The 26414-nt window shown below is 41.3% G+C and overlaps 1 protein-coding gene across 1 annotated transcript in view; it reads left to right on the forward strand.

Moving 5' to 3' along the window:
- The window catches only part of SH3RF3 (SH3 domain containing ring finger 3), a 257905-nt gene that overhangs the window by 154669 nt on the left and 76822 nt on the right, over positions 1-26414 (forward strand). The window contains exons 2-3 of the mRNA XM_069877560.1: positions 9302-9577; positions 16413-16508. Of these exons, the coding sequence (XP_069733661.1) occupies positions 9302-9577; positions 16413-16508 (372 nt within the window). The remainder of the gene's footprint in view (positions 1-9301; positions 9578-16412; positions 16509-26414) is intronic.

Raw genomic sequence — 26414 nt, forward strand, 5'->3', positions numbered from 1 at the left:
GCAGTAAGGCTGCTGTTTCCTTTTCAGTTGTTCTGCAGGCATCAACTGCATTTGCCAAGGGAAAGTTTGAAACAGTCTTTAATCTTAGTGTGTACAAAAATGAACCTTATAAGGTAAAACGCAGGTTGACCCTGTTTGCCATATAAACTACAAAATAACGTTGTTCTTTTTGAAGAGCAGTTTGTGCTCTGTTTGCCCATTGCTGAAGGAAGATCCTTTGCTGTTCTGGGGTGCTGGACATCATTATTCCCCATTCTTTGGGGAGGAAAACTGATACACTGGAATGGTGCTGTACCTGCTCACCTTTGTTTTGTCTCTGTCTGCTGAGCAGTTCCCATGGTATCTTTATGCTAATTGCAAAAGTCACTTCTGGAAATGGCAGATAAACTCCTAAGCAAGCTGTTTGGGCACTTTCTCTCTATGTGTATAAAGACTGCCTCCTGGGAATGTGTAGAGGTGTTCCCAAGACCTCCTAGCACCTCAGAACAGTTTTGAAGAAGCATTCCACCTTCCAGTCCGGGTAGGAGCTGTGCAAATCTCAGGTGTGTATTGCCTACACATGTGACAAGGACTGCAGCCCTCCACAGCTGCATCAGCCAGGATCAGGACCTAGCCATTAGCTCCAAGTCCTTAGTTCAATAAAACAGTACAACTTCAGTTAAGAAGCTTTATTTTTATAGTGATTAATTACTATTTATATGGCACTATAAATAAGCATGACACTTTGCAGAGTATATAAGGGATTACATTCAGTTTTCATTCTTCATGGTACTGTTTTTATTATTGACTTAGCTGCTTTTGTTATCAAAGCTGATTTCTCAAAGCTTGTACCTGCAAACTGTGATTTTTCACTGGTGTTTCACACAGAGCTAATAGCACATTGATGGGTTTTGTCTTTGATACTTTGTGCAAAACTAGATTTTCTTTCTTTAATTTTCCTATTATTATTAGCTTTCTGTGAAAACAAACGCTGTAATGTCACCATTGTGATCTGTCAGGCCAGGTAACCCAGGGGCGATGGTGCTTCTGCATGGGTGTATGCAAGACAAACCATCTTACACAGACGACAAACCACTTTTTAAGAGTTTTTGCTGTGTGATGTAATGATGATTTATGATCTGTCATCCTGAAAGTTCCTCTTAAGGACAGAAGCTGCTAAAAGCTCTGCAGGTCACAGATCTTACAGTGATATACATTTGTTATAACTGTACTGGCTAAAGTTTGGCCCAGTCCCTTGTTTCTTCAGTTCACTGCATGTGCAAGTGCTCTCTCTTTCTTCCTCGGACTGACTAAGAAGAGACATGCTTTAAACACTGCTATTGATTGAAGTGAAATATATTGCTCTTAAACTGAAAGTAGCTGTAGTGGATTGGATGGCAAGGAGCAAGAGGGCGATGCACAGCCCCTGCTGCCCTTCAGTACTGTGGCCCTTACCAAGCTCAGCAGACGTGGTTGTCATTGCCACCACGACTGAGTTGCTTGTTATGCTCACTGCTGACTGTTCTGAATACCAGACTGCCTTCCACTTTTCCATCCCAAAGGGGTCCGAGCAGGCATTTCATGCTCATGATTTATGTCATTCTCAGCTGATTTGAAAGGGTGCTTTTGATGCCAAGATCTGGGTGCTAGTAACAGGGAGCAGTCTGCGTCCTCCTTGGTGGTCCTGCTGATGGATGCTCCACCTAGCAAGCCCTATCCTCTCTACCACATCTGCTGCGATTTCTGAGAAGCTGTTACGGATGGCAGGAAACCATATGCTGAAGTGTCACTCAGCCTGTTTGTGGGGAGCTTTCTATGAGCTGGCAGACGTAAATACATTCCCATGTGCTGCCACCGAATCTTTGCTTGCGTAGACTGGGAGATTCAGAGTAATGTGTGATGTTTCAGAGTAATGAAGCAAAAAATTAACAATATGTCTTTTAATTATTATTTATGTTCTATACTAGTAGTTTGAGTTTAATTATAATTTACCACTGAGATGTGCATACTTTTCATTAGTTTTTCTCTTTCTATGTCTTTTCTTCTTTATCAGCTTCTGATGTACTTTGGATGTTTACACTTGATAGTAGTTCATGAAAGAGGTAAATATGTCTTCATTCATTCAGATGAACAGACTCTTCAGAAATCTGTTTGGAGGATGGTGGGTATGGAGAAGCTGGAGAAATCTGAAGAACTGCAACAAGCAGTTTAGTATTTGATAGTAATTGTTTGACTCGATGATCCGGTGGGTCTTTTCCAACCTGGTGATTCTACGATTCTATGATTCTAAGCAATATGCCACTGTGTTTTGTTAAAACAACTTACATGTAGTCTTAAAAAAAAAAATTACTAACTCTAGTACTGCTTCTACCAGGCTGTTCCAGCAGCATGTTCTGAGGTTACTTGGCTTCATTCATTCCTGTTTCACCTCTAGTTCTAACTATGAACCAGAATCATGAAGTGGAATGAAAGAGGAGTCAAATGCACCTACACCTTTTGCATTTTTCTGGTGTTTTTAATCCCTTCATCCCCCTGAAACAAGGATCAGATTAGGTTGCTGCCTCAGGAGGTGGGCAACATCCCACCAGCCTCCCATGGGGACTTCCCATGTGCAGGGGAAGCGCTTGCAGCAAAGAGGTTGTTTCCCTTCTTTGCACACCTTGAGCTGCATAACGCAAGAGCTTGGGCAAGGGAAATACCCTTCAGCGCTAGCATGGCTTTCACATGTCGGAAAAGCAATCTTCTGCTCTGCTGTTGCAGAGAAGATTTGTAGCTGGAGCCTCAAGCAGTTTCTTGAGTTTCAGAAATCTGAATACAAAATCAGTTTGAAAGAAGGGTTGGTTCTGTCTGGAGGCCTTGCCTCTGTTAGTTTTTATTTCTTATATAATAAAAAAAACTGGCTGGATGGCCGAGCCCAAAGAGTTGTGGTAAATGGAGGTAAATCCAGCTGGAAACCGGTCACAAGTGGTGTCCCTCAGGCTCAGTGCTGGGGCCAGTTCTGTTCAATATCTTTATCAATGACCTGGATGAAGAGATTGAGTATACTCTTAGTACGTTTGCAGATGACACTAAGCTGTGAGGAAGTGTCGATCTACTTGAGGGTAGGGAGGCTCTGCAAAGAGATCTGAACAGGCTGGACTGATGGACTGTAACTAAAGAGATGAGGCTTAACAAGGCCAAGTACAGAGCCCTGCACTTGGGACACAAAACCCCTGTGCAGTGCTACAGGCTTGGAGAAGAGTGGCTGCCTGGCAGGGAAAGACCTGTGGGTGTTGATCGACAGCCGAATGAACATGAGCCAGCAGTGTGCTCAGGTGGCCAAGAAGGCCAATGGCACCTCACTCTGTACCAGAAACGGTGTGGCCAGCAGAACTAATGAAGTGATTCTGCCCTTGTACTCTGCACTGGTGAGGCCGCACTTCAAATCCTGTGTTCAGTTTTGTGCCCCTCACTACAAGAAAGACACTGAGGTCCTGGAGTGTGTCCAGACAAGAGCAACGAAATGGTTGGAGAACAAGTCTTATGAGGAGCAGCTGAGGGAACTGGGGTTGTTTAGCCTGGAGAAACGCAGGCTGAGGGGAGACCTTATCACTCTCTACAGCTACCTGAAAGGAGGTTGCAGAGTGGTGGTGTTGGTCTCTTCTCACAAGTGATAGTTGATAGGACGAGAGGGAATAGCCTCAGGTTGCACCAGGGGAGTAATAGTAGTAGTAGTGGACAGGTACGGTTGGACTTGATGATCTCAAAGGTCTTTTCCAGCCTTGAGGTTCTATGATTCTATGATAATGCAATGCATCTCTGTCAAGGAGTGGTCTTGGACTTTCTCTGTGAGTTTGTGAGCAAGCAAATCTTTCCAGACTCTCTAATGATTTTGCTCATGGGGCTTTGATGCTGTCTTCAGTGTACACCCTCTCTGGCTGCACACAGACACAGAAGCTGAAGGTACACTTATCTTAGACATCCATGCTGTCTGCATGGGGAAATTTTTATTTTCACTTCCCTAATAGCATGTTTTGTAGGCACCCACACCGTACTTCAGGCAAGCATCAGTCCTCTTCCTAATTAGTGGCCTCCTTCATCAAGTATCACATGCAAAAGCTGGCAGGCCTTGACCCATATTGGAACTTCCATTGCTTTTGAGTACACGGGGGGCAAAAAAAAATCTCTTTTCTGTAACTTCTGAAAACTTAAGACAAACTCTACCAGTGAAGCTCACAATCTACAAAGCTTCCTACTGGAAAAAAATTATGGAAACAAGCTTATTTGGGTTTTTTCCCCTTACCTTTTGTTCTTCAGGATACATAAAGGGAAATTCTCTAGCGTTGCCACTTAATTGCTTCATGGCTGTTGTTTGTCAATTTGCCAGCAGGTTCCTGCTTAACTGCTGCCATTTGACATTGCTGAAACACAAATGCACAATGACTGAGCTGCCAACATATCATTAAGTCTTCTGTGAGGCAGGTTTTCAGCATATTAACGCTTCAGGCTTTTACATCAGTATTGATTGCTGAAATAGAAAAGAAACCTTTGGCAGTATTCAGCATTGTGCCAATGTGCATTTACTGGCAGGAAAAAGAAACTGGCTGATGCCATTGACTGTGACTTCATCCCTTCCTTCCTTCCTTTCTTCCTTCTTTTCTTCCTCACATTCTTTATTTCTATACACACCCACAGAGAGTTTTGAAATTTGATATACATCATAGCTGAGTTCCAGTTAACCTAACAATAAATCAACAGGGCAAATCAATACAGTCAGATGCAGAGGCTGTTTAATTTTGCGGCTGTCTGCATTATGCCTGATTTCATGGCAGCTGAACGGGGTGGAGGTGATGGCAGGTGTGCCTCAGAGCGAAAGCACAGACTTGGAGGGAGATAGTGGGGTGATGGCGATCTCTGCTGAGCTCCTTGGCAGGGCAGCTGGGCTGCCCTTGCTTTGATCCCCGGATGCAGAGGTGGTCATTGTGGAGCTGGGTGCTGTGGGGAAAGGAACCGGGGTCAGCCTGGGAAAGGCAGTTTCCCTTCCAGGATGTAGCGTTGCAGAAGACCCCAAGGCCCTATAGCTATAAAGGGGCTCCAGCTGAGGAACAGGGGATGAAGTGGATGGTGAGAGGATAGTGTGGTAGCCCCTTGGTGTCCACTGCCTGTTGCTGTAGGGGTGCACACAAACAAGAGTGGCTTGGGGGTTAGCTCTGCTGAAGCAAGGAGCAAGACGAAGGTATAAACACTCCTGTAGTTGCTGGAGGAGCATCTCTATGTGCTTGTTACTGGCTGCCAGCAAAACGATTGCCCATCTCTGCTTTTCTTTACTCTGATCCCTTAGATAACACTTTGCAGCCTGTTTTAGATGAGAGTATTTTGTAAGAAGGACCACCTAGGCGTACTGAAGATGATGATGTCTGACAGAGTTGCCATTATGTGGAAGAAAGAGCTGAGGGGCGAAACAGGACAGGGCATGGGACAGAGATTTTGAACAGCAAATGAGAAGGGTGTGCTCCCTGTCAGAGCTTGGGGAGTCTGCATGTGAGCTATAGGTTAGTCCTGGCCGATCCCCTTCCCTTTGAACTGGGGGATTCAAGCAGGAAAAGAGAGGTCATTAGAACAGACTTGCACTGTACAGAGGTTTGACAAAAAGGGAAATAATAATAGGATCACATAAGGATTTCTAAGAATCACCTAACTCTTGATGGGGCATGACATTGCAACTAGCAAACAGCACCAGTGATCATTTTCCTTCTATTTGTGAAACAGAAATAATGCTCCCTCCTTTCAGGTGCATTTAAGAGGAGCTTTCTGAATCTGATTTGCTTTTCACTTATGGATTTACCAAAAGTAGGAACAATAATGGTAAACTTCCCAAAATATCCCTCTTAGTGACCAGGATTGATTAATATAATCTGGCCACTGAAAGTACACTGAATCCACTAAAAGTTGGACTTTTTGGCCAAAAGCAAGGAATCTTCAAGAATTTATTTGGGTTTTATTTTTGTAACTGTGATATTGACTGTCTCTCTTTGTTCAATTGGAGCAAACATGGAGAGCTTTAGAATGGCAAAAGTAGCTTTATTTGAGAAGAGTTAGAGGGCTCTGTTATTTCTTTACCTCCTCCTGGGCCACAGTAAATGCAAACTTTACCTAGGATGCTTAAATCAAAATGGGTACTTCTAGCCTTACAGAAAACTGGGAAATGTCTCAATTGCAACAATTTTTCAACAGGAAGGTGTTTTCTTCACTAAAAAAATGTGTTAATTTTTAAAAATGCCTCTACAGATTCTTTTGTTAAAAAAGCTGTGGCTCAGAATTAGAAAAGCTGTAGCTGATAATCGAAACACCTTCCCATTGGCAGTTGTAGTTTAAATATGTTCTATGCAGATCTCCTCTGTTGAGGACAGTCCCCAGATGGCATGGTCCATAACTAAGCCCATAAAAGACAACAGGAGCACAAGCATCTAAACACCTAAATTCCGTGAGGTGCCCCATTCGGGTGTCCAAATAAACAATACCAGATTTCAAATGAAAATTTTTGTCTTGCAGTTTGTTTTGCTTAAAAGTTTGCATTTTCATCAGGTAAAGGTATAACCAGACACCTGAATCATCTTCTAGCCAGCTCAATTACTTAGCAATAAAACCCGCGCATGTGTTACCTAAGAATTTCATTGATGATGTGTGAGGTTGAATAAAATCGAGTTTATTTTTCTGTAGCCCTGGGGGGCTGTTGAGGTTTTACACAGTAAAACGAGGCTTGGGAAGGGAAAGTAGTTAAAAAGCAAAGAAAGTGATCTGAACTTGAATTGCTGCAAAGATCTTGGGAATAGTAAGACCCCATCGAGGGTAAGTGATACAGAGTGTGCTTGCCTGGCATGTGCCTGAATAAGCAGTGGTTCAGTGCACACCTGGCAGAAGTCTTAGTCAGTGTTTGAAAAATTGTCTTCTCCCAGCATGACTTAAAGTAATGAATCTTTTATTTCTAAATTGCTACAAGGCTCCATAGTCTTTCAGCTTAATATTTTTTTCCTAGTAGCAAATAGGTAATGTAATCTCTGTGCTATCTAATGAGTTTGACTGTATCATAGCCTTAATCTTTAAAATGCTGAGAGGAGGGCAAAGCATTGGTATCAAGTGAAATAACCATCCTGGCAGAGAAAAAAATATCAGTAGGATGCTGCCACTGATTTGGCAGAGACAATTTGATGCACACTTCATTAGCTGGCTGTTGATTTTCTTTCCGTATTACGTTTGAAGATGCTTCCAAAATACTGGATTTTAACTGGGTACCATCATTCAGGTACAGTAAATACCAAAAGAATACAGAGAAAAAAGAGGAACTGTAAAGTGGTAATGAGAAAACCAAGAACTGGGGACACATCTGAATGAAATTAAATCCCCATCCAGACAACACAGATAGTGCTCTGTAGAGCTGTGCCTGTTTGACTGCCACCTTCATGATGTGGTGTAGGCAAGAAGATCTGTTGCACGTGCTTTCCAAGACCTGCACAGCTACTAAAACCCCTCCTAATAAAATGAGTAAGTTAACGCCTGTGTGTGAAGGTGAACTCAAGAAACTTACTTTTTGAACAGCGTGGTATCTGCCTGCCACAGCAACCATCTGGCACCCAGAAGCAGCTGGAGGAGGCTGCGCTGGCAGGCAGCACAGACCATGGGCTGCTGTTTCTCCTCCTCCAGCCAGAAGATGCAGGTGTAAGTTTATAAAACCTGCCCTACCAGAGCAGGTCCATTTAATGCACCCACCGGGATCGAAAAATCCCTCTGCTTGTTGCTTTAACAAATAACAGAAAAATGCATCCCAGCATTTAATTTTCTGGCTGAGGTGGGGAAATGGAGTGTTTCTGATGGGCCACACCACTTTGTCCCTGCGGAAAACATCCGAGTGCTGTTCTTATGCACAGGAATATCATCCAGAAATACAGCCGTAAGAAACACTCTGGGGAATATCAGGGTATTTTATTAAAACATATCTTTACATTTTCATTGTCCTTGTAGGACATCTCATTGACAACCCTTGTACAGAGCAGTGAACAGACTAATCGTAGTCATATATATGCAACAGAAAACCATGTCATTTTTACAAATATATCTCTGAAAGAAGGGCTTTTATGAAAGACTGACTTTATAGAACTCCTTTAACATCCGTTGTGGTATGTGCTGCTACCGATTTGCACTGAGGCTTGCGAGCTGACTAACTCTTAGCTCAAGCTAAATGAAATATAAAAGGCATAGGATAATACAGCGATACAACTTTTCACCCCCAGTATGGATTGAAGAGCTATTATAGGGTCAGAGCAGCAGGACACAGTGTCCAGCACCATTACTGTGCTCTGTGTGAGCCAGCAAGAAGGGGAGCAAGTAGCCAGGAAGGTTGAGGGCTTTGCAAACCAGTTCTTCCACCAAACAACTGTTCATGCAGTCAAAGGCTGGGTGAGACAGATAATCTTGCACCGGGCCAAAGTGAACTCTTGGAAGAATTCTTCACGATCAAGTAGTTTCCATCAAATAGGTTTCTATTTTCTATCACACCAAACTATTAACTTTTAGACTTTTTTTCTCTTGAGCTGTGATTTTTTTAAAGTTTGTTTCTTTCTTTTAATGAGTCTGAAATGCTCAGAGCTGGTTTTCTTGCTAAAAGAAAGATTTAAGGCATTCTGCCTGTTCTACTTTTCTGCAGGGATATTAATTCATAAGCAACAAAAAATATTATAACTTCTTACAGTACCCCTCAGCGAGCAGCATGAGACTTGGGGATTTTGAAAGAACTAAGAGTATTTGGTTACAGAATCAAAAGCTAAACTAAAAGCTTCAAATGTTTTTGCACTTGCTCAAACAAATGCATTGAAAAATTTTCAACTTGCCAGCTTTTAGAACTGTGCGAATCTTCAAGTTTGTTTTGTTTTGTTTATATTCTGAGCCTCAGAAAGCAAAGCAACCCTGAAGGTCAAAATGTCTAGTATTTTACCTTTAGACATGACGAGTTTTACTTGTTTAAGCACAAAGTCAAGCTTACAAAGGACATTTTGTAAATTAACAGGTGCTGCTTGATAGTGTAAGAGGTACTGTGGGTTTCAACTGAGCTTCAAGAGAACTGCAGTTCTTCCTCTGACATAACGCGCTTACCTTCTTGGTCTTATCATCACATGCATCCTGGTTTTCCTGTAAGATCCACGGTATAGCATTATGTAGTAGTCAGCTGCAGTTATTTGGGTAATTTGGTCATGGATGATCAGTTTGCTTTTAGCTATAAGTGACTTTAAGAAGGAAATTGGTGCTGGGTTGAGTTTGCTTAAAGATGTTGTATATCTTGTTTCCCCAGAGTGTTTCTCAGCTTCCTTACGGCAAAGCCCTCTACACGTATGAGGGAAAAGAGCCTGGTGACCTCAAGTTTAACAAGGGGGACATCATCATACTGCGGCGGAAGGTGGATGAGAACTGGTACCATGGGGAGCTCAATGGGAACCATGGCTTCTTCCCTGCCAGCTACATCCAGTGCATCAAGCCCCTCCCACAAGCTCCTCCTCAGGGCAAAGCACTTTATGACTTTGAAATAAAAGACAAAGATCAAGACAAGGATTGCCTGACCTTCACCAAGGTAGGGGAATAGTTCTATTTCTTTAAAAGTTTGGAAAGCTGGTGGGATGCATGGGGTGCTGGCGACCAAGCCTGGAGCACAGTTGTGCTGGGACTGGTGGGACATTTGCCTGGCCTCCACAGTCAGCTCTACCCAAGGACCCCTTGCACTCTGTTTCTTTCAGCTGGTTTCTTGTATGAAAATATTAAAGCCCTTGAGCTCAGGCAGCTTAATAGGGACTGGCTGATGGGGCTGGGGAGACCTCCTCCTCTAACATGCTGAAGGACAGTGTCTTCTCCCAGCTTCTGGCTGTGGAGGCAGAGCCTGCTGAGTGACCCTGTAGTATCCCACACACCAGCAGTGCTGCAGGACTTAGTGGGAGTAAAGCCTCCTGTTGGGGCAAACCCAATATTAAGCATCTTTGGAAAATTGTTCCTCTTTTATCTGAAGGAAAAGCCAGTGAGGTAGCTTGTGCCATGTACAACGAAGTTGGTATAAAGCCAGTGAAGCTCAACAAATAGAACTTGCTACACACTTTATGAGAGCATTTCTCAGTCTAAAAAGCATACAGTTCATCTGCATGGAAGTGTTCTACAAGAATGACTCAATCTTAGAAAAAAAATCTAATAGAAATATGTCTTTTAGAATTCCTTATTGAATCAGATATTCCAGTGTTTTAAAATGCCATTCAGCTTCAAAATTTGTATTGCACCATACCATATACCAATTAGCAGTTGAAATGCACCATCATCATATATCGTAGTATTTTCTATTTTGAGAACATTAAGACGTCAAGAAGTAGACATTTAAAAAACAGTCTTTATACTCTTAACACCAAAATGTTTAAAAAATTTCATTTGGAATGAGATAAAACCAAGATATTGTAATTTCCTTAGGATTTAAAATGTCATGTTTTCTTTTCTCCCCCACCTCCCCACCTATTTTCTGTCTCCATCTCCCCTCACTTCCCTAGCAATTTGTATTGACCTTAGATGGTCTTCATGGATATCAATAAACCCATAGTAAAATAAAGCATATCCTATAATGTTAATTTACAGCACTGAATGCCATCAAGAACCTGTTCACTGTCATTTTCTGTTTCATTTCAGCTGTCTGTGGTTGTTATAGTATCACATAAAGTAATAACTGTTATGCTGAAAACGAATATGAAATAGATGATAAAAATATCCTTCACCAGGATTTTACTGACCTCCTCTTTTGAGGCTACTTATTATAGCTGAATGAATTATTTGCAGCATATAATTTTCTCACCAAATGTAGCATCTTTTTCACTCATGCAATGTTTCTTAGCAGAATGCAATTTCCTAGAATGTATGCTTTCTCATATTTATTTAACAAAAGATTTGTAAGCCGTTTTGATCCATAGTGAGCAAAGTGTTTGATTGCAAACACTGCAAACCCTGTGACTACCCAGCCTCACTGGAGCTGTGAATCTGTGCGGGAAAGTGGGCTACATAGCGAGAATTAGCAGCTATGTACTAACAGAAAGTTAGGCAGGAGTTGGCTTTGAGAACCTATCAGTAAATATCTGTTTGCTGGCACGTTGTTTTCCTCACTTCTTGCCTAGAGGTACAACGGTGACTTCACTGAGAAGCAATCTTCCTTGTGCACATAAGGTATACATTGCTTGCTCGGTCTAAGAAACTTAATATGTATGGCAAGCAGCTATGGTCTTTTTTATTAAAGCAGGTCTTTGTCTGGACACGTTTGTATTTGATATATTTGGGGCCATTTATTAGCATACCTTCCTTACAATAATTGTCTTTGTATACTGATAGTTCTCATTTTCTTGGCTGTCCAATGTCATTCTCACATGGAACATTTCTTTCTGCTGTATAGCTCTACTCTCAATGCCTCAATTTTCCTTTTTTGCACCCCACATGTTACTGACTGCATCCTTTTAGTCCTGATGACTGTGTTTTTCCCAAGAGGATTTGGTTACTCTTCTACTGCTATTTTGTTCTTTAGCTTCTTTCGCTACATGCACTGTCACCTTGTAACTGCTTTTACATCTTGCTTATTGTTCTCCCTGACAGTGAATAATCTATTTTTTATCTCAGGCCTTTGCTGTCATGTTTTCAGCAGTTTTCTCAATGCTAATTTTAGCTGTCACCTGCACTGATGAAGGTTCCTGTTTAGCCTAGATTTTAGATCATCTGCTGATGCAGTCAGTTCCTCTGCACAGTCATGAGAACTGCACTGCTGTACGTGTGATTTGTCACTTCAATATTCATCATTTGAATGTCTCAGTTTGCATATGAAGATGCTGGATCTGATCTCAACTTCATTTAGGCTATTTGTTCTTTCTTCAGCTAGAGGGGTTGCATTGACATAGCATTTATACAAACTAGTGTAACCTATTTATGTGTCCCGCAATTCATTTGAGTTGCTACCAGACATTCGTAACTGGATTTTACTTATAAACAAATAATAAAGAAGAGTTTTCCTTTGAAGAGAAACTACAAGAAGAGAATTCAAACATCAGGATTTTCTGCATCATTATGTTTTGTTGCTTTTTTTTTGCTGGACTTTGCATTTTTCCTTCCCTTTTATTACGATGCAGTCAGAATATTTGTCGGTGCAGTAAAAGAAAACAAAGGAAGGATATTTGGGTTTCCTCTTACTAGAGCTGGGGGGGGAGTGGTATTCAAAATTAAAACAGCATGTTGTTCCAGAGGTGGATTGCAAGGAAATGAAGTCTGCTTCATAAGCAGTGCTACAGCGCGCTCCTGTCTTTTACTACTGTAGACACAACACTCTCCAGATAAATAGCCAAAGATAAATCAAATGTAATAATTTTGTATGTGTAAGTATAAAACTGGGACAGACAGAGAAAATTGTATCTTGAATATTCACTACAACAAAGAAAGCCTGAACTTTTCGTTCTCTTATGCCATGTGGACTGCTCCCGTTAGCTCCCTCTCCCAAAGTAGCTGTATATACAGGTATAGGGTCCCACCACTGTTCTCTCCTCTGCAGTAGCTACAAGATAAAACATCCCAGGTCTGTGACTTAATGTACTTTTCCTCACTGTATGTCAGTGATGAGCCGATTCAGGCAGTTAGCAGTTGTTTTGCTCTCTGTAGTGATGTGTCAGCTTTGTGCCAGTTTAATTCCACTGGCTTCAGTAATGTTACTTCTGATGTTTGCTGGTGTGGCTGCAATCAGCATGTAGCCTACAGAGCCTCATTGCATGCCCTAGGGGTATTCTTGTTTAGCTCAGGTTTCTAATGTCTCCTTATGTGATACCCAAATTGAGTCTTGGCTCTTGGCTTCTATATTTTAAAAAAATAACTCGGCTTCCCTTGGGCTACATGTATTTGACCATCCTTTGCCTGCATGAGTTCACGTGGCCCTTTGAAGCCTGAATCCCAGTGCCAGTTGAGTCTCAAACTTGCCAGGGTAGTGTCAGCTCTTTCCCATGCTTTATTGCTCATCACATTTTTAATCACATCAACTATTTTCTTCATTTTCCAACATTTTTGTTCCAAGACCAAAGCAGCATTCAACAAATGCTGTGCTGAAGTTGGAGCCATCACATCCAGTACTGGTTCCTGGCTGTGGTGCAGTATCCGAGCCCCTTAGTGCTCAATTCCAGCAGCAATTGCTGTTTACAGAGGGACTGTCACAGTGGTAGCCAGCAATTGGGACTCTTGCACTAGCTGGCAAGTGTTGGCAGTGGGCGCACCAAGCGCTGTGTGGTGCCATACTGCCATCGCTGAGATCACCCCAGTGCTCTAGGTGGTGTTGTTATCTCTGCACAACAGCAGGTGCATCTGCTTTGTATTGCTTTGTTAATGACTAGAGTAAAAATCAGGCTGTGAATCATGACTATTATTGGACACAATTTTATGCTGTTTCCTCAGCAAAAGGGTTCATTTCTCCATCAGTTAGATAGCTTTTTAAGTGATGTATTTTTGACTTCCCTTCTGATAATGGTTATATGTTGGAACTGCAGGTCCCACGTGTCCGTCGCATGGCTGCCCAGCCCTGATGAACAGAGAGAGACTTCAGCAAGTAGGAGAAAGCATATTAAATTAGAGACTTTAGCAAAAGGCATAAAAAGAGCGTGAGATACCTTTGTCAAACTACAGTGGATACCATTGGCTTTTGAAATGAGATTTGAGCCTTGGATTCTTTTATGCTGCCTGGAAATCAATTGACTACATGTGAAATAGTGAAGTTCAGAAAGTTGAAGTGGTATGCCAAGAGATCTCTGACTCTTTACTATTCATGATCCTTTTGGAAACCTTTCTAGGAATTTATAAATAGCACATCTATCTAACTAATTTAAAGTACTAAAATAGTTCACGTTGAAGCTTTCACCAGCCCAGTGCATAGAATGAAGTCGTGGGCTGACAATTCAAAGAAACTTTCTATTAATAAAAAAATTCAAAAGATGTTTTGAGATTTGCTGTAATTCTTGGAGGTTTTCAACACCCTTCTGAAAATGAATTCTGTAATGGAAAGCATTGTCAGGGATTTGCACTTTACTTTCCCATAAAGATACATATTTTGAATGTCAGTGTATCTCAGGATGTGCAGCTATCTGGTTTTCTCATATATGACCACATTCAGACTTGGCAGCTAGACTTGGTAGAGCCAAACTAAGATCGTTGTGTGGAAATGCTTCCAATTTCATAGGTCTGTAGAAAGTAAATTTAGAAAGGATTTTCAAAGGCTACTTGTTCCCTGTCCCATCCTTGAGCAGGATCAAGTCAGGATAAACCTTTCCTGCCAGGTGCCTGTCCAGGCTGCTCCCCGACTGGAGATTGCACACTGCCTCTAACAAAATATAGTTGAGTGCTTCTGGGCTTTCACAGTTTAAAAGTTTTTTCTTAATTTCTTACCTTATGTGTGTATACATATGCAAATATATATATATTAATATATATATATACACAAACACAGACGTATGTATGCACATTCACATGTAAGGTTATATATGTACAGATAAACATTTAGTGAAAGCGGAGACCCATCATATTTTGGGTTTATAAAGTCTTTTAAGAAAATAGCTGAACAAATATAGAAAGTAGGAACACTCATAGCAAGGTTTTGCAGTCTTTTATTTTCTTCATTTACCCTCTTTACCTAGAATCTAAATTTATGATAATCGGTCTTTTGTAAAAGGATGTGAAAACTTTGAAGAGATGTATTACTGTCAGCTCTTTACACAGTTCAGAAATGGTCTGTGCAGACAGGGCTTTGGAAGGGAATGCTATCTGTTTCTTCAGGAAATTAAATGCACAAATTCTTTTTGCATCCTTCCAGCTGTAATAAATAGTTGAAAGACTCAGTCTGTGACTGTTTCTCTAAGCTTTCCCCTAATGGATCATTCAGATGAATAATTCAAAGGAAGCATTTAAACTGTGTCAAAATGCACGTGTTCAAAATACACATTTTAAAAAACTGCAAAGTATGTCACATCACATTCCTGTTCTGGTCATTTTCAGTCAACATTAACCCACAGTCTGAACATCCTGTATCAGGAATTTGTGGGGTCTTTTTGTGTGAGATGTATCTGCAAAAGTACAGCTCTCCTCACCTGACCAGTTAATGTGGATAGCTTCCTACATGGAGGGTGATAGGTAGCTCTTATTTTCCTAGAGTGGGTGATGAAAATAAAGTGAGAACAGCAGGGAACTCTGTCTCAGATTTCTGGAGAGAGTTGTTTTCTTCCTTTTCATAAATTTCTGCACAGGAATGAAGGAAAATTGGATCCCATGAAAAGATGAATGTCATCTCAGCAAACTTCAGTTTGCAGCTTCTCTCAGCCCAGCCCTTTCCTCCAGCCATAGAAGATCTGAGCATGCAGGCTGTGCCCTGCAGAGAGGGCTGCCTTCCACTGCCTCTGTAGCAGACAATGCTGGATGGAGTCCAGGTTTAGTATGACAGCCCCAGCAGACAGACGTGGTAGCAGAAATCCATTGACAAGTTGAGTAGCTCAAACTTGGAAGAGTCAGGGTCTCATTCTAATAACCTGAGCTTTTGTAATGACTGGTACATTCTAGGTTTTAGCAAAGTTTCTCTTAACTTTGAACAGTATGAATCTTGCTTGCACTTTGCTTATTTGTGATATTTTTGTGATTTATAATCACAAAAAAAAGTTCATCTTTGGTTGAGATTTTTATAAGATTCCTTAGATTAGCTATATTGTTAAAATTACATGGGTTTTAGAAAACAAACTTCTATCTAAATTGAAGCTTGTCCAGCAGCTGAATGCAACTTTATTTTGTTAACCTTGGCTTTTTACCCGCTTTGCTCTTTCACCTCCTAATATTTTTTCAAAAAAGGAAAACTGGCAATGAGTGCATCAGCAGGCTAGGCTACTTGCTGAGAACCTTGTACTGTACCTGATGCTTCTTGCTGGAAGTGTTTCCAATACTACTTGTGCTCTATCACTGCTTCTCTTTGAATTGTCTTCTGGAGCAGCCAAGCACCACAATGGGCTCTCAGGTGCACAGGGACAGCTTCCTGCTAGAAAGTTTTCTCCACTGGGTTACAGGTGACATCCTCGTTTAAACATTCTCCCTGTCCCTGCAATGAAGCCAGGAATTACCTGTTCCCACCCACTGTGCCTGAGCCCTTGGAGCTGCTGGCAGCTGGCATGAGCTGCGATATACTGTGGGGCTCTTCAATGCCCTTTGGATGGGATGCCTGCGGTAGGATGCTGGACCAGGGATGCTGTTGGCCTAGGATTCAGGGAACATTTTTACCTGGCTTATGATCTCCTCTGCATGCTCTCTCCCTAAGCTGTCAGGTGGATAACTAAAAACTGGCATCTTTCTACTGAAAAAATCTGCTTACGTGTTTTGTGTGTCTCTGACTTTAGGATGAAATCTTGACAGTCATCAGGAGGGTAGATGACAACTGGGCAGAAGGAATGCTAGGTGACAAGATCGGCATTTTTCCTATCCTCTATGTTGAGGTAAGTTCATAGCAGGTGGTATTGGGTGCTGGTCTTGACATCTTGTGGGTTTGTTTGTTTGTACCTACAAGGCGGGATAACCTTGAATATTCTTAAATGAGGAGGACAAATTATACCAGAAAAGCTGGAAAGGGATTTTTTTGTTACTGTCCCCTAAGGCACAGTGAGGATATGTTCGATTCAATTTAAAGTGGCCAGCAAAATGTATGTTCTGAACTACTGTTGAAGGCTTCTCATGTAGCGTTTCTGATGTAATTGCTACAATATGTAGGGAAAGGATGATTGCAGTTGGGATTATCCTGCACACACCTGAGGAGAGGTGGATGCTGCCGGCAGGTAGGGAGCAATGATACAGTCCCTGAAGGTACAGACCTTCATAAGGGTGTTGTGGATATCCCATGCCCCAGCAGGAGCTTGGGCTGCTCCACCCATCTGCCTGAGGTCTATCATTCCCTATAAGCCAGACCCATCCTTGTCCTGAGTATTTTCTGGCAGTTATTTCATGGGAGGCTTATTTCAGAGTAAACGCTGAGACTTTGTGTCCTCCAAGCAGACCATTGTGCCACCTCTTCCCACTGCTGCCCACCCTCTTGTTGGTGCCCATCCAGGGGGGTGCCACCTGGGAGAAAAGCTGAAGCAAGCAATGGTGGCCCAAGGTGGCCCCGCTAGAGATGTCTTCATCCTTTGTGAGTGAACCAGAAGTGCAAGGAATAGATGGACATCATGCACGTAGGTATTTTCCAAGGTGCTGCCACTCTGCATCTGGTACTCAGAGCTGTACCACTGTGGCTCTTCTCCCAGGCTGTCCTACTATGTGCAGCTCTGATGCCTGCCTCCAAAATTACTTCTCCAGATTTCTTAGTTAATGATTTGATACAAAATAGAGATAATTAGTGCCTGACTACCTAATTATTAACTCTGACAATGACCAATTTGGAATAAACCATCATTAATATACATTGCGTTCCCACAGTTAACAAGAACAATAACATTAAAACCAGAATGTGTAGGAGCTGTTATTGGGAAACCAGCTGCCTTACATAAGTTAATGACTAGTTTTCTTCTATTCTAAATGTGTAAGACATTGTCAGTTTGTTGTTCTTAAATGGGAGGGTGGAATTTCTCCCAGATTTCGTCCTTCTTCTTGTCACTGGGGAATATGATGTTACTGTCCTGCTGCAGACAGAGTGAACTGGGGACATCTGCACAACCAGCCACCCACCACTGCACTCCACCACCTTTTCTGCGTTTCTAGTTTCACCTGCAAGCTGTAAATGCTTGCACTGCCTCTGTGGTGTAGACCATCCTGATCCCTATCCCACCTCTAGGTTTCTGTTCCTTTTAATTACAGCTCTCACAGGGTGAAGGGCTTAAAGCCTCAAAGGAACAGCCTGTTGGGAACATGTGCAATGATGTCTCACTAGAGTTCTGCAAGGACTGGCACATCCTCAGAGGAGCAAGAGATACTGCTGTGCAGAGCCAGAACAGAAATATTGGAAGTTTCTAAAGGGATACAAACAGGCAGACAGAGAGCACCAAGGAAGAGGAACACATATAGGAATGTGTGTGTGCGTATACATTCATACACGGACACACATGTATGTGAAATAAATACAACCCTACACACTTACGAATATATTCGTACATATATGCATACACATATGTTTTATCTGTATAAATTTGAAAACTAGAGGCTTTCAAATTAGAAACGTGGGTGACGTAGGCATAATATTTGTGCCATGGTTTGTAAAGCCAAAGGGAAATGATCCTACAGAGAGAAACATCAACCACCTATTTTATCCATGTGCTGGTGGATGGAGGCTATGTTCTGAATATGAGATGAGCTTATGCAACTATGAGAGTTATACAATTATGTTGCCGTTGCCAGCTTCAGATCTTACTTTACATTAAATATTAAATGGAACCAACAGACTAAATCCCAAAGAAGTTTTGAAAATCTCTATTCCAATGTTTATAAAATAAATCCATTAAACAAGTAGTACTTGAATCTAAAAACATTCCTTCATTCTGTCCAAGTCCATTAAGTGGTTTTCAAAATCCTGGCAAAATGTGCAAAATAAGCAAAGCTTAATTCTCGTGGTAGCCTTCTTCCACTTGTGTGAGCCGATGGTCAAAGTGCGTGGGACTTCACGTGGCATCCAAAGCCCAGCTCTCTGGATGGCAGGTTTTCATGTCCTCAGCTGCTCCCACAGCCCAGACAAGAGCTCTTACCCTTGCAGTAGCAGACAGTGTTAGAAAACAAGCTGGTCACTTCAAGGGTCTTAGAGCTGAGCATGCCAGAACTACAAACAGGGAATAGAATGTTTGTTGTGGCCCCCTTTTGGTGGAACTTCATCCTGGCAATGTGCCATACTCCTCACACAGATGCTTGCAAGAAAGGCTTTTGCAAGTAGGCTGTCATAAAGCCTTTGCACGCATAAGCTGTTGTGGGTGAGAAGGAGGGATGTACCACAGCCCCCCTGGGGTGATCAGCAAATCCCTCATCAGAACCTCACTGGCCTCCCAGCACCTGGTCTTGTCAACTGGCCTGTGTAAAAGCCTGCAGCTTCTCCCTAGACTCCTTCACATTCTTTGCACCCTGTGCTTACTGAAATTGAGAATTGTCCACTTCTGTAAGGGATTCTGTGCCTAGAAGGGCAACTTTTAAAAGCCACTGTGGTGTCTCAAAGCAGGGGCACAAGAAAAAAGCTGAAGGCATCAAGATGTATCTGCTTTCTGCAGTATTTTAGAAAGTCTGTATCTCACATTATGTGTGGTTGTCCATATAGCCATAAAAGTGTAATGTGGAATGGATTTTATGTTTTATTCCATACAAGTGTCCAGCAAGCGTGTTTGCATGCCTGCTGTGTGTGACAGCTGTCTGCAGAGAGGCCTTTTCCTAGCACTGTAGTGTCATCTCTCTCCTGACCTCAGAGAAGCTGTAATTGTGTAAGGAATAAATATTTGCAGCTCACAATGGTGACTTTTACAGAATGAGTCACACACAATATGTTCTGTCAGGGAGATCTTGCACTATTTTTTACCTATTTTTGTTGCTGTAGAAGTTATTTGGGCTGATAATTTGTGTTTTAATTTGTCTACAGAAAAACACAACATAATCAAATTGATTCTCAAGGTGCCTTCTGTCCTGAAATAAACATCTTATTAGTAATCTGTGTGGTTTGAAGTCATGTTCTTGATGAGAGAAGTTTTGGATCTGCAAGAAATACAGAGTCCTAACTAAGTTTCTTTCATTTTATTCTGGTCAAGCTGTCTCCTTCATTCTTAGTAATTGCTGTTATTATCTCTGTTTGGAAGTTGTAAGTGTTGTGCTGCTATGTGTAAAGTCGAGAATAATGAAGAATAAAATGTATCATAATAGATTTAAGTGTCTGGGAATGAAATTGAGGGCAATGGTGTGCCAAGTATTTGGAAGGATGCTTCCTGCTCAGACAGAGAGGAACGGGACATTCAAAAAGCTGAGCTGTTAGACCAGAATTTCTGACTGCAGCCCCCAGTGCAAAGAAGTACTGACCAAGATCAAGAAACTTTACAAGTCAGTGTTAGAGCAAGAGAATTATGTTGAGTGACTGTAATATCAGCAAATTACAATTAAGTGCCAGCCCATTGTTATAATGTTTTATAGCAGCAGAAGCACTGAAAGCTGTGATTAAGTTATATTAGGACCTTTAAAATTCTTTTTACAGAGCAATGAAGCAGGGTAATGGGCATCTTCTGTTCTTCACAGTCAAAAAAAAAAGGTGGAAAGGAGGGCTAGGAGAAAGGGGGAGGAGGAGAATGCGCAAAGCTGTTGGATACAGTGAACTGCAGCTTAGATCTACAAGACTCCCCAGAGACACAGGGAAAAAGAATTCTTGCAAGTCAGTGTTTAAAAAGAGTTCAGCCAAAACAAAAATAAAATTTAAAAAATACTCCAAAGCCAAATGCATTTCTTAAAGAAAACAAGGACTTTTCATTCCAAAATAAGCTTAACAGAGCAAAGCACCACATTTAACAATTTTGTGCTGTACCACTGGATCTACCAATCATTATAAGACAGCTTAATGCATACAAAGGGACCTGAGCATGTTCACCATGTTCCCAGCTGCGATCATTAAGTAGCATCACAGAGGCCTGTTTTTCCAGCAGAATTTGTCCTTAACTATGTATTTTGCTGAGTGCAACCTTCAGTTAGTCTGCAAATTAATGCAAATGATTGAGTGTTTTGTGTGTGTGTGTGTGTTTGCATCTTTTTCAGTTAATATGAAGACCTGGAGGTTTCCAATAAGAGATGCAGGGAACCACTCTGTAAAGAACAAAACCTTTCCCGTAGCCCACCCTGTAGACCTGCTTGACTTTGGGATTCTTCAACATTTTCTTAGCGGTGTGACACCTCCCCTCTCCCTGCCCCAGTCTGGCATTCGTTCTGGGTGGCAGTTGGGTTTTTTTTCCCTCTACATACAGATTCCCAGCTTAGCTGTTTCCAAATATTCAGGTATCCCTAGTGGCAGCCATCACAGATGTGTTCTTGAAAGCTCAGGTGTGTGACTGTGTATTTCTCCCTCTAACAGACAATTTGACTATTTCCAACAACATCAACAGGCAGTCATTGCCCAGTCCAGTTCTTGTCTATGTTTTCTCTCTCAGTCTCTTTGGTTCCTCCTTCCAGCTGCAGCTGGGACTCTCACAATGAATTCAGCCTTGATGTTGGACTCATCATTTGTAAATGTGTGGTCTGTGTGGTGGTATACTCTGCACCTTTCAGAGTATCCTTTATAAAATCTTCCCCTCATTAAAAGATGCATTGGACAGTCATTAGATAATAACATTGTTTGGTGCCCTTTCCAAAAAGAACAATCTTTGATTTTAATTACTGTCAAAATGGTTTGGCTTAGCCCTGCTGGTATCATTTAATGCTAATAAAAATGGAGGCTTTTGAAAGGTGGGTAGAAGGAAGCTAATGTAGATGATTTTAGAAAAGCTGACTTACTATATCTCAGGGGAGTAAATTCATCCTGGTAGTAAGTAGGTGTAACACTAATGAGTTAAGGATTATATCCATTAATATCAGAATTGATTTTTTCTGTTCTCTCTTGTGTGCCAGATAAAAATGGAACAAGAGCCTTGTAAAGCTGACAATAATCTAAGCTCTAGGAGATGTTCAGTCAAATTCTGTTGAAAAAATTTATTGATATGAATTTTCAAATACTGTAATTACATTGCTTTAACACTTTCATTACTGCACCTTCATAACTGCTAAAAAGTTTGTCCCACTTGTTTCCTCTTGCATAGAGTACTGTAGAATATTCCAAGATACCTTTTGGTATGAGATTCCTGCGTGAATGGAGTGCCAAATGCAGTTCCTATGTTTCACATTCAAACTAAAACATGCAGAATTTGTGTTGGAGGCTGCAAGAGGAATCTCAGGAAGAACCTATACACCTACTACTATTTCCACATCAATCCATGAATAAAACTTAATGATTTAAATTACTGTTACAAAGTAAAATAATTTAAAGAACTTCAAATAACTGTGATGTCTGTCAGGAAAATTAAGAGTATTATCAGTCAGAATGGAGAAGAAGATTCAGTGTAAAATATATGATGATATATAAAAATATATAATGTAGTATAATAATATATATTGTATATACACAGCATTTTTAACCTGTGGCCCATCTTTTATGCATAACAGCTCAGTTTCTTATTTTCCCTTTTGTTCATTTAAATAAAGAATCTTTTGGTCTTTGATTTTATTTCCTATGTAAAATGTAAATTAGCATGACTTTGGGCAAAAATTCATATACTTTTTAAAATTTTCAGCTATTTCTTTTAAGTTTTCTGCTAATTTCTAGCATCCCTCATGAGGTGATCATTCATGCAGATTCTGTAAGACTTTCCTCCATCTTCAGGATACAAAATTGAACTACATTGTCACCTTTTGACTTAAATGCCAGGTTTCCCCTACGTTAGATTAGCTGAACCTCTCAGCTGTGTACACCTTTTCTAATCACTCAGTCTTCCCTGGCTGTATCTGGACATGTCAATGCAGGATTGCTTTCTGGTTTCTGCATCACAGAGCATGTTCCTCCGAAGTTCTTCTTGGGTGGGCACCACAGAGGGGAAGCCTGCACACAGAGATAGGCAGGAGTGCTGTCATATTTGAGTCATCATCCAGCCCAGACAATCATGAGACCTGTGGTAAGCCTCAGTGAGAACCCGCACATAAATTTAGACATAGCTGTAGGTTATGAAAATGTGCCTTTTGGGAACTGTCAGTTTTAGCTACAGGTCTTCTCTCACTTGTCCTCCTGCCTACTTTCACACAAATGAACTCATAATTAAGTGACTTGGATTTATATGTTATGGTCAATCTTTCTGTTAATCAAAACCACATCCAAATTGTTATCACCTCTTACTGTTTCAAGGAATGTTGAACTCAAAATTGGCTGTCACATTGAGGAATATCTTCCCCAACCGCCCCCAATATGAGTAACATCTGAATTTCTTAGATTTTTTTTTTTTAAATAACTCTCTAGGGTTATTTATAGAAGATTTCCAGCCCAGCCAATGTAAGCACACAGCCTTGGTAAACAAGCCTATTTCATGAGTCTTTCAAAAGCATATAAGTCAGTTTCATTCTGGGTGCATTCTGTCTTCTGCAATTCTGTTATTTCTATACAGAGTTTTAGTTTCTGCCTCAAAGTTCTTCTGTTATGGTTCTAGGATTGCTCTTGTTACAAATCAAGCATTGGTCATTATTCCCAACTTCCCTGGACAGAAAGAACAAAATGTCTTCACAAAGGGTTGCATTTTATTTGATATTTTCCTTCATTTTAGTGTTGCCTTTCTCTTTGCCGTCCTTTTGTCCTTTTTTCCGCTATCTCTTTTAAACTCTTAAATTTTCATTTGGATGATGAGTTGAGACATCTGCTGAAGTATGGTCATTTCAGCGAGTCACATGAAGAAGCAGTAGCAGCAACAGAACAGTGGTTCTTCCCCCAGTAGTGCTTTTGAACTGGGAAATACTCTTCCAAATCCTTTGCGAGACCTTGCAGTTCTATAGGTGCAGTTTATCTGATCAAAGGCAAATAGATCTCTACAGACTGAGCAAGTCATCTGGATTCTCCCCCACCATGGAGAGAGACACTCAGGTACTCATAGGCAAAGAAATAGGCATTGCACTTATTGAAGATATGTCAGATGAGCCTTCTTGTAGAATAGCCTGTTTCTCTTCACCCATTAGGAGTGGAAGGCAGGGCTACCAGATCCAGCCTAATGGATGGGGAACAACTCCTCATCTTCTGTGGTTGCGGAGGCTGTCAGTCTGTGCTGTGCGTGGTGTGAAAGGGAATGATGCACAATGCTTATTACACATAAAACCTCCCATTTCACCAGCAAAGAGTATCTACATTCAAGAGAGTTCTTAGATGCTATAGACAATATCTATCAATTTCCAAAAGTACCTGCGTCTCATATATCTATCAATGTTTGTTCTGATTTTGCTAGGGAACCTTGAAACTTCTGTGTTTTCCAGAAGCAATAAGGTGCCCTGAATGAATAAGCTTTTGACGCCACTTAGACACACATGCAACAAATTCTGAGGTTTCAGCGCACTCTCTACTATCCTTTACTTCCTTGCTCTGCTTCTGGGATACCTGAGGTCTGCCACAGGAATTGAGGAAATCTCTTTCACACAAGAAAGAGTAGATATTCATGTTGTCCTGCAGTGTTTCAAGCAGAATAATACCTCAGGCAAAGCAGTTGTTTTGGCTTTTTATCTGCTTCAGGAGGACTGACTGAATAGATAGCACATTACTAAGGGTTAGCATTTGCCTCTGTGATTGAGAACAAATGTTTTGGACTTCACAAAAGCACTCAGCATCCTCACAGCATAAAACCATTGGAGTGAAATGTTTCAGCAATGGTGCAGGCTTCCAAGGGCTAGAAATTCACGTTCCCCATTGAGCACACACGCTATCCCAGGGCCCTGGGGTGGCTCTAGAGCACATCATCAGTAATCGGCTCTCTCCAGAGGAGGCACAAGAACAGTGCTTTTGTCTTTTCCAGCCATTGATCAGCTCTGACAGCTTCTAAAGATTGCTTCAACAGTGCTGAATTCCTGGGATCTTTTTCCTGCTGTGAAAAGAGTGCCTTTCAGTCTCACTTACCTAGAGCTAATGCATGAATGTATATTAGAAGCTATATATGTCAACAGATACATGATTTGTCTAGCAGTTAATTAAAAATAAAATCCTAGAGGGTGCCTTTATTTCTCACACAGGCATTCCTCATTTTTTTTCCTAGTGTCCTTGTTAATGTATGTTGCACATCTTAATTAGCTTCCTTCTTAGGGAGCTTTCTTGCTTCCATAAAACTCTCAGAGTAGAAATCTTAAATATAAAGGTAGCCGCAGAGGGAAGGTGTGGGGATTTTGGGATACACCCTTGGCAAACTGGTTGTCTTCTCTGCCCCTCCAGGCAAAGGGCAGAATGTTTCCATGTTTCAGCCACAGTAGTGGTGCTGCGAGTGCCCAAGGCAAGTGAGTCCACTATTAAAGCCCCAGCCTGTGAAAGGATCTGGAGGAGGTGGAAGCACAAGCTATCCTTTGCTGTTCCTGTGGTGGGTGTGATGACCTCCATCACAGAGACAGGAAGAACAGTTCATGTCAGCAACTCTAAATGATTTGCCTGGGGGTGCCTGTTAAAGCCCCCTCTGGTCTCTGTTTTCAGACGACAGCATGTTGCATAAATATTCTGCCACGGTGAAGAGTCACAGAATATGGTTAAGCTTCGTCCTTTAAGCTTTCGAAGAGGAGTAGTTTCAAGAATTATGGTTTCCTGATGGGATGAACTGGTTTTAACCTTTTTCCTTACTTCTTATTGTGGCAACTTCTGCAATGGTCAAACTGTATTCTGGGCCCAAAGAGATCCGGGAGTCGATGTTGTGCTGAATGCATGCTTCAAACAAGAAAAAATGACATGTGAACTTGATTTCTAGCCTAAAAATGTCATTAGCTATGCCAAAACCAGATGTCTGAGTTATGTCTCAAATCCCCTAACATTTAGTTAGGTGTTAGAGCTGAACATTGAGAAAAACGAGTTCAAAAGACTAGAGGAGGAATCAGTACAAGAAAATTAAAAACAAAAATCAGAAACAGAAGGAAAAAGTTAGAATTAATTTGGGATCTCCATATTTTCCAGATTTTCTCTAGAAAACACAGGATTCTTGAAGGCTTATCTTTTTGTACTTAGTCTGTCTTGTAGAAGAAATTATATACAAGTCCTCATTTTTGTTTACTTTGTTCCTTTACAAAGTAGATCAACCATTGTTTATTCTGTATTCTGCTGCACCATTTTTGGGTGTGATACTGGGGTTAATTTATTCTGACAAAAGTAAGCCCTTTGCTGCCAAAGGGCCTGTCTTGCTTTTGTGTTGTCTGTGACACCTCGCCTCTGCCTTCCTTTTTTCCAGGGCTACCAGATATATGTGGCTGCATGTTGAGATGAACTGGGGAACTCACCTTCTTGGAAAGTACTCATTTAAATTGTCATTGTTTTTTTGCTTTCCATTCATATCTGTTCCACCATCCTATTTACTGCGTAGCCACATGAACATCCATGCTGATACAGGGCAGAAAGTGGGAATAGGGGAAAGGAGGGCATGTGTTATCTCACACTCAGCACAGAAAAATATTACCGGGCAGCAACCCTCATGTACAGATACTCTGCAGGTGATGCTGCTGTTGAACTCTGCTTACGCCATCACATCAAAATGATGAGATGAGGAACGTGGGCCTTTGTGCAACCAAGTTCAGCAAAGGCAAGTGTGGGGTTCTGTGCCTCAGGAGGAATAAGCCCTTACACCAGCACAGGTTAGAGGTTGACTGACTGGAAAGCAACTCTG

This window comes from Phaenicophaeus curvirostris, chromosome 1, assembly GCF_032191515.1.
Source record: "Phaenicophaeus curvirostris isolate KB17595 chromosome 1, BPBGC_Pcur_1.0, whole genome shotgun sequence".
NCBI lineage: Eukaryota > Metazoa > Chordata > Aves > Cuculiformes > Cuculidae > Phaenicophaeus > Phaenicophaeus curvirostris.